At 40.2% G+C, this 13,475-nt stretch overlaps 1 protein-coding gene across 1 annotated transcript in view; it reads right to left on the minus strand.

Moving 5' to 3' along the window:
- Positions 1-808: 808 nt before the first annotated feature.
- The window catches only part of Lemd3 (LEM domain containing 3), a 50,120-nt gene continuing 37,453 nt past the window's right edge, over positions 809-13,475 (minus strand). The window contains exons 5-13 of the mRNA XM_052753469.1: positions 7,892-7,971; positions 7,657-7,802; positions 6,531-6,632; positions 6,318-6,420; positions 5,506-5,684; positions 4,000-4,081; positions 3,270-3,375; positions 3,098-3,176; positions 809-2,880 (exon numbers count right to left, since the gene is read on the minus strand). Coding sequence (XP_052609429.1) covers positions 2,717-2,880; positions 3,098-3,176; positions 3,270-3,375; positions 4,000-4,081; positions 5,506-5,684; positions 6,318-6,420; positions 6,531-6,632; positions 7,657-7,802; positions 7,892-7,971 — 1,041 coding nt within the window. The 3' untranslated portion in view covers positions 809-2,716. The remainder of the gene's footprint in view (positions 2,881-3,097; positions 3,177-3,269; positions 3,376-3,999; positions 4,082-5,505; positions 5,685-6,317; positions 6,421-6,530; positions 6,633-7,656; positions 7,803-7,891; positions 7,972-13,475) is intronic.

Below are 13,475 nucleotides of genomic sequence, written 5' to 3' on the forward strand. Positions count from 1 at the left end.
TGGAGAAAACTAGCTGAACCACAGTTTAGTTTAGTAGTTGATTTACATTCCTGTCACCATTTCCTCCGGACATTTGAAGGTCAAATGAGCACATTTTCATAAAGAAAAGCAAAGTCAGAAGATGGGGATTAGCGAGACTAGGAAAAGGACAGGAGACAGTAATGGGGGAGGGGTGACTATACATTATATACGTGCATAAAGATATCACAATGAAGTCCACTATCGTGTATAATTAATATATGCTAAACAAATGCTGACAATGCGTGGTCACAATTGATTTGACAACTGGGCATGGTGGCTCACCCGTGTAATCTTAGCACTCGAAGACTAAGGCAAGAGGACCCCCAAGTCTGAGGCCAGCCTACAGGCTAAGGGAGGAGGACCCCCAAATCTGAGGCCAGCCTACAGGATAAGGGAGGAGGACTCCCAAGTCTGAGGCCAGCCTACAGGATAAGGGAGGAGAACCCCCAAGTCTGAGGCCAGTCTACAGGCTAAGGCAGGAGAACCCCCAAGTCTGAGGCCAGCCTACATGACACAGTGAGCTGCAGGCCAGTCTCAGCTACAGAGTGAGACCTCCATCTCAAAAAACTAAAACCAAAGCCAAAAACTGAACTTTATGGCCCTCATCTTTATAAATAAATATCCATCCATAGATCCTTAGGTAAAGAGATTTAAAATGAAGACACCTACTTTCACTGGAGACACAAGAAAGACACAAGACACTTTACAAGTTTCTTTAAAACAAAGACACATTCTTAAAAAACCTAATAAATTTTTAATTAGAATGTTTTCCTTCTTTTTTAAACAGAACAAAAAAAAAAAAAACAGATTACATCAAACCAGAACTTTTCAAATACCTAATTATTATACACATTCCCATCTGCTTATAGGGAGGACTCTTGGTCAGCTTAAGAGTTCCAGGTAAAATAAGCTGCATAATAGTATATATATTACAATAATAAATGTACAATGTTTACATGAAATATATCTTAGAAGCAAGAAAAAGATGCATCTGCATCAAAAGGTGACCTGTTAAAATGCCACAACTATTTTTACATTCACTCTTGCAACAGGTTACAAGATGCGGTCACTAAGGTCAAATAAATCACTACGATGCACATAAAATACAGAAAGATTGGTTCTTTTATATATTATATATTTATATTTTAACACGTTAGCATCTGAGACATAGATTGAGAATTTAAAATTCATTCTCTTCTGATAACAAATCATTTATTCTTCATAAACATGGTGCCCACAAAAGCACACAGGTAAGGCACAAAGGGTTTTCTGTTACAGAATAGTGTGCATCATGTTTACTTAACCAGAAAACGTGCATTATCTGTGCAAGTTCATGCTGCAAACCCAACATATATACAACAAAAAGAAAACTGAACTGAAAACAAACATTAAGATTGGTAATTCCAGCTGTTTCACATACTCATTTGGACCAACAATGATACATCCAGAAGGTTCTTTTTCAAAAAGCCAATTTTTAGGTTACAAATAAACCTTGATCAGTAACTATTTTGACCTGAAATCATAAGCAGTAATAAAGCAGCTTTACTGAAACAAACACTGATGCACAAACAATGGCCATTTGTGCATTTTCTACACTGCAGACATGCATGGCCCGACACCCAAGGGTAATTTGTCTGCACCAAAGTGCCTGCTGGACCCTGGACACAGAGCAGAGCGGTGAACGGACAGGGAAATGACATCAGCCAAAGAGCTCTGTCACAGCCCCAGGATTTGTAACACATACAGCTTTTCACAACATCGTTTCCAGTGTCTGCCAATTGCTTCTTTATTGCTCACATAAATTTGAACTCATTACAACTGGTGCCAGAACTTTCACACAAAATCATACTCAGGCATTTGTATATAAAATCTATAAAAGGTATTTTAAACATGTATCTAATACTTCCAGGTATCTGGCTGTCCGGTCATCTATGACAGTACAGCCATATGTATATATCTGTGTGTCTACATACATATGTAACTAGACATATGTCCCTAAACACACAGCTATGCACATATATATACACAAATTAGATTATGAATAAAATAGAAAGCTTATTTTACTGCGAATGCAGACATTCTCACAGAACAAGACTTCCACTACCATCAGCATTTATACATATATACAAAGGCCAATTTAAGTACATGTACATCCTCTTACACATGTATGTAACCATTAAAACCAAATAAATTGCCCCATATTCCAGCTGCAGCAAATGAACCTTTTACAAGCAATAGAAACCTAACGTGAAAGTGGGAAATAAACAGTTTGACCACGGCAGCCTGTAAGGAATTACGCAGCTGACTGCATACAAAAATTCACATTGGTTCACAAGAAATTATGGAAATATAAAAAGCTGCTTCGCCATGCTTTTGTGTGGTTATCTAAACACTTCTTGGTGCAAAAAATATAACCACCATCTCTGAAACGGTTACTATGAAGCCAGTGTTCCTCGTGCACAACTCCCAATGCAATGGCCTCACTGAGCTCCACAAACGGAATACACAATTATTCTACCTCCTCAGCCTTGCTGCCTCACTGCTACATCCCTTTGGAACCTTAAGATTTCAGGAACTTTCAAACAGCTGTCTTCAGCAATAAAAATATTACATACAAAAAGCATCTGAAAAGGAAGACGGGAAGCCAAACGGGAGTTTTCCTATTTAAATAACAGTCTAGGAGTGAAGAGTCTTTTCAGGAGCTTCCATGAGAATTGGCTAGGCCAGTCCGAAGGCGCAGATGAGACATAGAGTTCATGTGTTTATTTGATGGCTTCAAGGGAGTGTTGCAAGTGAGCGCTTGGGGAAAGCGGTGGTGGTATCGATCTAGTCGTAAGTATTTTACCGTGACCAACTTCCCTGATGTAAGACAAAAACAATATTTTAGATCTAGAGAGTTATGGTTAGTATTTGTAGAAAACTCACTGTAGTACAGAATGAATGAATACAAAACAAAAGCATCTAAAATTATTATTCAAAAAATGCTAACCTAAAATTATTCTATTTAAAAATCAGGCATAATCTAAAATGCAACCAATTTTCCTTCCCAAATCTCTGTAATACTCAAATTTCTTACCATCAAACCAAGAGCCATGCAGCGCTTTAAAAGCCTTTCCAGCATACTCCGGAGACAGACATTTAACATATACACAACCCTGTAACATAGAGAAAACAGAGAGAGAAGAGAACGTGTTAGTTTAACAGCAACAGGTACAAAACAGCATGTTCACTACGGGGCACTGCCTTACCTCCCGTGAGTTTTTGTCTACTGCAATATGAACAATGCCGTCATTATCGCTGCATTTTTCTAGAATTGCTTCTTGAATTGCCAGATGCCACTGATCTCCTATTTCCCTGAAATTACGAGAAACAGAATCAACCGCGCTGCTCCTACTCTGGATGCACTGTCGCACTAGTGTAACAAACGAGTGTGGTCATTTTGTGGATCTCTACACTTGCAGGCTGTTTCTTTTTCCAGACTAGCGTTACATTAGAGCTGCAATAGCTGAATACCCTTCTCTTTATTGTTAGTAACATTTTCAGGTCTTCTTAATTTATTTAATATAAATACTACATTCCAAGCTTCTCTTTCCAAAACAAAAGCACCCCAGGCCAAACAGGGTACATGGTCGTGCCACCTCAGCAGGAGCTTCAAGAATACCTGCTACAGTGCACATGCTTATCTGTCTCACCGTGGGGGAGTCAGAGGTGGGAGGGCAAAGGAAAAGCAGCTTCACTTTAAATCTGCCTAATGCAATCAAATGCTGGGCTGGAACTGATTTTCTAACTAGTAAAGCATGCAGTAGATTCCTTTGCTTGGAATTTAACAAAAGGGAAGAAGTATAACATTCATAGTTAGAAATAATAATAATAATAATAAAGTTTCCAGTTAGACACACAGCATAATAGAAATACCATGTATTTTACACTCAAACACCCCAAATAAAAATTATCTGTATGCCTGTTCATAATACTTACATAACTGGGTCAAACATATTTCGAATCTTTAAACACGGCGTCAAACTATTTGGTGGTGAATTTCTTCTATCTAAATGAAATGCTACAAAAAAAATGAATTGTGTTACTTGAAATTGTTTCATTTTGTTGAAAGACAATGTTTTAGTTCATTAAAAAATATTTATTGTGTGCTTTTAATGAGCCAGCTAATTAAGGTGGATTAAGACAGTCATCAATACCCAGAGCCAATAGTTTGGTGTCAGAAACAGACAACTGATAGTATCTTCCAGGGGATAGAGCTGTGGAACCAGGAGACTATAAAAATGACATCCTCACGATGTGAGGGAAGACCTCCCCAAGGAAGGGAAGCTCGGTCTGAGAACTGAAGAACAGCACATCAGAGCGGCAGAGGAGGCAGCACCAGGACACTTCAGGTGGAGAAGGAGGATGTGCACAGCCTTGTGACGAGAAGGAAGGACCACAACCACACAGCGGGAAGAAAAGATCAGTGTAGGAGAGAGAGCAGGGAAAAGGTGTTGTCAAAGCCCACAGTGAAACCTTGAAGGGCTCAGGCGCCAGACAGGGGTAAGAGTCGTGTGAAATAATTAAACTGGTTTCTAGTTTCACAGGGTCCTTCTGCACACAACTTCCAAGGAAATGATTGGTTCTCAGCATTTGGAACAGTAAAGTACTTTTTTTTTTTTAAACATTGAAAACAAATTTTCTCATATGCTACATTCTGATTATGGTTTTTTCCTCCTTCAACTCCTCCCAGATCCTCTCCACCCACTATTCACCCAACTCCACGATTAACATCTTTTCAGCTTTTTAAAGTAAAATTGATTAGAGGGGGGATATGATAGGATTGTATTTTTAAAATGCAATTCTAGAATATGTCACTTACCTTCTCAAGGCATACTACTAATCAACGTGATTTGGTAGGAGAGAGGATTTACTATTATAATTCCCTTATGTGCTGTTTTACATATATGTGTCTCCTGTATAGCAGAGGTATAGGCATATAACCTTCAAAACTCCTCATATATTCTACTCTATCTCTTCTGAAACTACACGCACTATTAAGAAAACCAGGCAAAGACAGTACACAAAATCCTTGGAAGGGGAGATACTCAGTAAAGGGGTCTTAGTGAGAAACGGGAGGAAGGCAAGTTAAAAACCGCAAAACAGACTATTAAAGTCATGATTCCATAGACATAATGTACACTAATACATACTAACAATGATTGTAACAATGTAACAGTGATTTCAGGTGATCGACAAGAATGCAGTTAGACCTACATACTAAGTTCCTTTGTTGAATGAAAAGGGAAAGGTCAAAGGGACATCCGTCTTTATTACAGTACAGACAAACCAGTTCTGTTTTAACATTTATTCCCTCTACGGGGGTAGCTGGACAGGGAAGCTTTACATTCACATATCTTCGAATTATAGTGTTTCTGTTACTTATATAATGTATATTTTAAAAAAATTAGGAGAAAATCTTTGGTTCTGCTTGAAAAGCCATACCTTGACCTTGCCACACTTTAGAAGGTATCACTAATATCTTATCACAGGATGCAGATGGCTGGATCCACCGCCAGACTAGAAAATCTGCACCTCCTATTCTTCGTGTTTCCGTGCGCACTCTAGATTCATTAGCAGCAAGGAAGTCCACAGCTCTAGCCCAGACCTTCTTCATCTTCCTCCTATCACACAAACAAAAGGACACATTTACCCCAGTCGTGGCCTGACATCTCTTGGAAATGTCAGTAAGTGGAGTAGGTTACTGTTAACGAGCAAGTGTCTCTGTCTCTGTCTCTCCCTCCCCCAGCTAGTACCACTCTTGACAGTAGCTTGACGTAGCTGCCTGGCCTCCCGGAGTTTATAGTTCCCATGTGCAGAGGTGCGCCACGAGCACGTGCTTCCTCTCAGCTGTCCGCGGTGCCCACTGGTGAGGGAGATGCACCACTGGACTTAAGATCATAGCTGATTCTTTTTTAGACTCTAGCTTTCATCTGACAAGCTTCAGTAAGAACAACCTAAGTACTTAAAATATGACTGAAAACATCACTCGCTTTTGTCTGTCTCTGTTTCAGCACAAGGAAAAGAAAGGGACAAGGAGAAAGAGTGACCAACAAGAATAAGCACATGCAGGACTGAGGAGAAATCGTATTCGTGGTACACACTGAACATCAGGAGGGTAGACGTGTTGAAAGGACGGGGAAGTACTTTTACGTCCGTCCAGACAAGCAGTTAAGAGGAGTCACGACTCTCAATAAAATCTACGTCTCCCGCAGGCACCCACACTCTGCTGTAGCTCCATGCACTGATTCACACACCTGTCATGGGGCTGTATTAAGGAGTCTCGAACATGTGGAATAGGCATATAAGGTTGTAAGTCTTTATTTTCCTGGCAAGCTTCATTATGACTCCGTAAAACATCTGAAAATAAATCAACAGCTTTACAAGTAATCAACTTCTGACAACTATGTTGTAGCTTTATCACACGGTAACTGTTCAAGAAATAGTTTAGGATTTTATAAAGTCCGTACCTATAATCTTTACCACCATATCATACATCTGTCTTGTCTCCTCTTCCTCCTTAGTCCAGCGGTATTTCATGTAACGCAGAACAACACAGACCATCACCACACCTGCAACATTCAGAGTGGGCATAGGCCTGGTCAGTAACAGTCTGTACATTGTAGCTAGTCTAACAATGACATCTCCACGGCCCTACTGGAACAATGGAGTGCAAAGGTTTGATTACCCAGAGAGTAAAACTGCACAGAAAAACTTACTAAGTACTCCCCCAAATTCCACCTCTCTCTAAAAAGGTACTTCCATTATGTAACAGACGAGTATTTAAATTCCTACTATTAAAAAGAAAAAAATAACTGCTTCAGGTTTTTCTCCTCTCAGCACTAAACTACTAGAAAAGTGAGTTTTACTAAACATACTAAATATTAGAGCAAACTGAATTATGTTTAAAAGCCTAGCAAAGAAAACAAAAAAGAGGAATAAATAGCTCCTTACTTCCTGTTATGAAAATATCAAAGAACCTAAATTTAAAAATTCTCATAAGTGACCTTTTTAAACCAAAACCTTAAGAGCTTAAAAATAAGCTCAACTTCTCTATTTTCCAATTCTATTTTCTAAAAGTAGGTTTCCATATACATACTACTATACTTGTTCCTTCGGACCTTTTCATGACAAAGTTTTCTCTCTCTTCTTGCATGACTATTTTCTAAGCCCTTAGGTCCACAACTGCCATAAATAAGCCCAGCTTTACTGTTATCACTAAACATGAAAACGTTTCCTCATAAGGGCTGGGTCACCTGCTGCAGTACTAACTAGGGACTTTAGGAGGTGCACTCTAGCTGGAAGAAATGAGTCATGGTGGGCCGGTCGTTGGGGATACTTGTCTCCACTCTCTCTCTCTCTCTCTCCTCTCTACTTCCTGGCCGCCATGCTATCTGCTCTGCCAGCCCTCCTTCCATGATGGACGGACAGCTCTCAACCTTCTTGCTGGAAGTCGTTTCCGTCAGGTATTTGGTCCCAGTCACACAAGAGCAAACTTCTGGTGTGATCTATGGCGTCTACAGAAGTAGGGTAAGCTCTGGGCTCTGACATTTAGAGACACAGCAGCGTAAGAGCTTCCCAAGCCTGACAACTTACCTAAGCACAACAGCAGCAACCTATGGGTGACAGTAACGAAAGCGCGTCGGAAGCGACACCAGAATGACATCTGCGGTCTGGTGGACTGCAAAAACTGCACATCAGTTATGTTGCTCAGCTCCTCATCAGGCCCGTAACCAACACACCTAGATGAAAATGATTGAGGTAGAGGTTAAAATTTAAAAAGCCACTTCTTACAATACAAAATCATCAAAGTGTAAATCAAATCCTGTACCTTATTCCAACATCTTTCCCATTTTTTAAAATCCACAGCAATGAAGTATTAAATACATCTTCATACTCAGGGTCTAAATCCTAACAAGAAAAATAGAGAACCATTCTCAATAGTTCTATGTAAACGGTCATACAAACAACATGCTGTTTTTATTTTAACCACATAAACAAAATAATGAAAACATATAACTCAATATCAAAAAATAAAAAAAACGAAAAGTCACCATCTTTTCATGATTTCCATATAACCACTACTAATATTCTGCTTTATTTCTGGTTCTATTATAGATTTCAGTTACTTGTTCAGTTTGTTTTCAAATATCATTGTGTTAATAAATTATTTTACTTTTTATAAATGGAACAGTATATTCAAATAAACAAATGGCAAATCTGAGACTTGGATGCTTTAAGTTTTCAACAAGTTAATCCATTGAGCCCAGAAGCTCAAAAAAACGCAACTATAACTAACGATAAATCCAAACTTTCAAGTAAAAAAGAATAAACTAGAAAAACTCACACTTGTCACTGCCACCATGAGTTCAGAGTACTTAGACTTTCAATTGATATGACATTAACAAATGTGGCTTTGATACAGCATAACAAACAGTAACGGAGAGATGTTAGTAACTCAGCACTCCAGGGTTGTCCACCCAATTTCCGAAGAGGTTAATCACACACAGGTGAACGGCCTACTCAAAGTCCAAGCCAGATAGATCCAAGAACTTTATAAGACAGAACACAAACTCTTCACTGCCAACAGGAACTACTGTTTTGTTTTGAAATTACCACTTGGGCTAGGGAGATGGCTCAGATGGCAGGGAGCCTGAAAACCAGGCAGGAGGAGCAGAGTTCAGACACCCAGCATCCATGGAAGGCCAGGTATGACGGCATACACAGGTCACCCAGCAGAGTGGGGAAGGAGTGGGGAACTGGAAGCACATGCAGGGGCATGCAGGCTGCTAGTCTAGCCAGAACATTAAACTGCATGTTCACTGAGAGCCCCTGTCTCCAAGTAGGTGGAAAGGGAGGAAGGAAGATACTCAACATCCTCTGGCCTCTACATGCACACTCTTTCTCTCCCCTCCTCCTCCGCTTCCTCTCACTCTAACTACTACTACTTCTTAGAGGTTTGATGTGGAATCAAAGAAGAGTATCAGCAATTACCTGAACATAGTTGTTTAAGTATCTTGCTTTACTTTATATTCATGCAAAGCTGTACTTTCCAGCCATGCTTCAACCATAACACTACCATAATACACTGAACACAAAGAGAAGAATCTAGTCTCCTCGGGATAAGCTTCAGTTGTGCAACTGACAACCAGAGCTGACCTCTGGAAGCCGTGGAAAAAGCTGGATGCAGTGGTATACACCTATGATAGAAACACTGCTGTAATCTGAGAGGCAGAGGCAGGAGGATCGCTGGAAAGAAGTGGGCCAGCTAGCCCGAGTATGCGGACAGCCAGCAGCAACATGGGGAAACCCACTCCCAAGCCATCCTCTCACCTCCACGTGTGTGCCTGCACGGCACTTGAGCGCGCGCGCGCGCGCGCGCGCACGCACACGCACACGCACACGCACACACACACACACACACACACACACACACACACACACACACCCTACATTTTAGTATTTTTACCATGTACTAAGTTCATTATTATTCCAATGAATAATTTTAAGTGTTCTCAGTTTTATTAACTAATGTGATAAAATATTTAAGTATATACTAACATATTTACCATATCAGCTAGCCACACCTACATAAGACATTGCCTCAAAAAATCCCAAGAATATAAATTCATACATAAACATATGTACATGCACATTTCCACAAATAAAAGCAATTTAAGGTCCTAAATAATTATAGAAAATCCAAAGGTGTAACAATTGGTAGTTCTGTGTAGATAGAACCTTTGTTTTTAATTGTGTGTGTTGTGTGGGTGGTGTGTAGGCTGTGTACTTATTAGCGCGGGTGTGTGCATGTATGTGTAGGAGGTAGGTGGGTGCACCCAAGCCCTATCCAATTTCTTAAACATATTCTAAATAGTAAGTTTCTCTTTTAATCTGTTTCTGAACGCTCCGTGTATTTAACAAGGGTCCACAGTACACCAGCTACTCTGCTCGGTCCCACAAGCCCAGCACTAACCAAGCAGCCGAGGGTTCCTATGCTAACAGAGCCTTCACAGAAGTCACTTCACGCACTTCCTGCAGTGCCAAGGCTGCCTTTGAAGGTGAAGAGGTCTCTCTCTTCTTCAGAGACCCTGGAAACTGCTTTCACTGGCTCATGCTTGCCATTTCCAATTCCCTGGTGAACTTGCTTTAGCACATCCGGTGTGCAAACACACCAGAGTGTACAAAGCCCAGCTCACTCTGCTAGAGATCATGACCTAACACAAAACAGGATTTTTAAGATAATAAAGGTAGCGTACAGGCCACCTACTTGAATTTGCTTTATAGAAAAGGTATCTTTCGGTCTCTCTTTTTCTGTAGTAAGCCAAGTCTTTTACATGAAGCACTATTACTTGTTCTATTTTGAGATGATCTAGCTATGTAGCCCTGGCTGGCTAGTCTGAGGCTCTGTATGTACCACCTCTGGATCATAGGGGTCATCATCACACCACACTAGACTTGCTTTTTGACTTTGAAACTTAACATCTGATGCATCTGACAATGGTTTTAAAACATACCTTTCCAGCAGCTATTCTGAAAATCAAATACATCTGGAAGGGTAGCATGTGTAAGTGCACATACATACATACAGTACAGTGTAATACCACCAAGAATTAGAAACCTAATGTGCACAGTTCATAAAAGGATGTTCCAAGATAAAAACAGCTATGTGTCTTTAATTTAGAGAGTACTCTGGTCACTTTTAAGATAGATAAACACTATACACCAAGAAACGAGACTGGGCCAGGCGTGATGGTGTATCTCTTTAATCCCAGCACTCACAAGATGAGGGCAGGTGGACCTCTGAGCTGGAGACCAGCCTGGTCTGCGAGTTCCTGGCCAGCCAGGGCTACACAATGAGACTATGGCTCAGAAAAGGGAGTAATATTGAATTTAATCATGATTCAATGGGAAGTTGATTTCTGGGATTTTTTTTTTTTCCCAAGACAGGGTTGATTTCGTATCAAGCAGGTCTGGGACTAGATCTTAGTTTCATTACAAACTATATATTCAGACCCTTAGTGAGAATATACATATATATATATTACCTACAAGATGTACCACTTTTAACTGCCCCTTTAGAGTGCTCATATCCACAGTTAGAAGTACAGGGTTCCGGACTTAGTTGGCCATCACCATGGACCAGCACACCAAGGAGGGCAGACCCTCTCCTGCTCCCAGTCTGACCCGATTCTTGTCAAGTGACCCAGTTATCAAACTCTGAGCCTCGGCTGTTTTCATAAAGTAGGATTCATGTCACCTGCCTTGTTAATCACTGTGACACTGAGAGCAGCACAGAGCACCAAAAGAAACTGAGTACTCCATAACACCAGTTAGAAAAGTCCCACTTTTTAGAATACTTTTTTCTTTCCCCAAACGCCTATTACAAGATTTAATTTTGCATAACGAGAACTACAGAAAGACAAAAAGCATCAAGATACAAATAAAACCAAACTTCAATGGAATCGGTTAAATGTGTAAAAATGTAGAAAACCAGACTATCCTATTATTTTCAGAAGTATTACTGACCAGAAGAAGTAATTTTCTGCTGAAAGTACTACCTCCATCACTGCCTCTTGAGAATACTTTATTTTTCACATAGGACTTAATCAGCAATGATTCTGTACCAAGATGAACTACAAAAGTCCTATCTGGCCATAACTTGGCCCGCAGCTACCCACTTCCCTATTCCATTCCTCACAAATCTTAATATTGCTCACTGTGTCAACGTAGACACTGACCAACCACTCATCACATCGCCCCACAGGGAAATCATCAGGAAATGCTCCTCCAGTAAGTGCTGTCATGGAAACCGAAAGCATGTGTTTCCTAAGTCTTCCACCAGAGGGACCTCTTAACTTTCCACAAAAGTAAGTCAGGGTTCATTACCACATTATGAAAAAGGATCAATAAAAACAGTAGGTAAGATAAAGATACATTTACATAAATAAGTTCATTAAGACTTCTTTTGAAGGAGAAAGCAGAATAAAGAAAATGATAATAAAATGTAAAGAATCAAATTCAACAAGACAGAGCATTATACCGAGAAGTATTCATCATGACTACTGAAAATGCACTAGAACCCAGGAAAGTTAGTGTGCACTTGTGGGAGTTCTACCTTTCCCTACACCTGAGCTGAGCCAAGAGGCTGAGAAGTGATTGATTCATTTACCCCTACAGCCAAATAATGTTAACTGTTTTGGAGATGAAATCATAATATAAATACAAACTATAAATACAAGACTTCTCCATAAACAGAAAGCTTGGATATACTTTATAGTCATTGTTTGATAGCATGTTTGGGGGAGGAGTTGTTACTCTGCTACAGAGATAAATTAAAGAAGCCAACTGAGGGAGGCTAGGCTAGACTGTCACTAAATTCGGAAGGGATCTCAACATTATCAAAAGCACTTTCTAAAGCTAATGCTCTTTGACAAAGTAATTTCCTTTCTAGGATTATTTCCTAAGGAAATGACTAGAAAAAAAATTCCAATGCAATACAGTTACATAATAAAACATTATCCAACAATTTAAAAAATTAAGCTGTTAAATGGCAGAGGCAAATGTACAAAATTCTAAGGGTAAATATATGAATATTTATAAAAGGAGATATTTGCAGTCGTACTAATTTTAAAGATACACTTTAAAAGACTAAAGAGAGCCAGGCGGTGGTGGCGCACGCCTTTAATCCCAGCACAAGAGAGCCAGGCGGATCTCTGTGAGTTTGGGGCCAGCTTGGTCTACAGAGCGAGATCCAGGACAGGCACCAAAACTGCACAGAGAACTTTGTCTCGAAAAACCAAAAAAGAAAAAAAGGAAATGGAAGCTAGACTCTTTTATAATTCGCAGTGAAGTCTAGAGTTAAAAACAAAAAGGGAGCCCAATGCTCAGTCTGTACCATGGACTGAAAACTGGGTACAGCTTAGGAAGAGCGCTTGCCCAGCATCTGCAAGCCTGGGGCCTCATCTACTGGGTTCAATACCCAGCACTGCAGAGACAAAACCAAGCAAATAACAACAACAACCAGACCAAACCTACCGCTACAAAATCCACCTGTTTGGAAGTATGAAATAATTCCAGGAAAAACATGACAACTACCGCTAGATCATCAACATCTTGGCTTACAGTGAGCTCAGGACTCCAGTGGACTCTGACACACACGTCAGTGGACCCAAACCCTTCCACCCTGCTGCTGCCTGCCTGAGACCCACCTGTGCCAAGTCTAACTCTGGGCTTCTCCCACTTCTTAGAGCCTCTATTAATCTTGAGGCTCAGCTACAATCAAGTGGCTGGGAAAGAGAAAGGTTGAAAAGGCTTTGCATGCCAATCCCTGCCTCTCCAAGACAAATTCTGCTTCCAGATACTATCCCAGTTCTTTAGTCCTTCAAATACAGTAGTCAACCCTTCAAGTACAG

This window comes from Peromyscus californicus, unplaced genomic scaffold (genome assembly GCF_007827085.1).
Source record: "Peromyscus californicus insignis strain IS unplaced genomic scaffold, ASM782708v3 Scaffold_24__1_contigs__length_46423439, whole genome shotgun sequence".
NCBI lineage: Eukaryota > Metazoa > Chordata > Mammalia > Rodentia > Cricetidae > Peromyscus > Peromyscus californicus.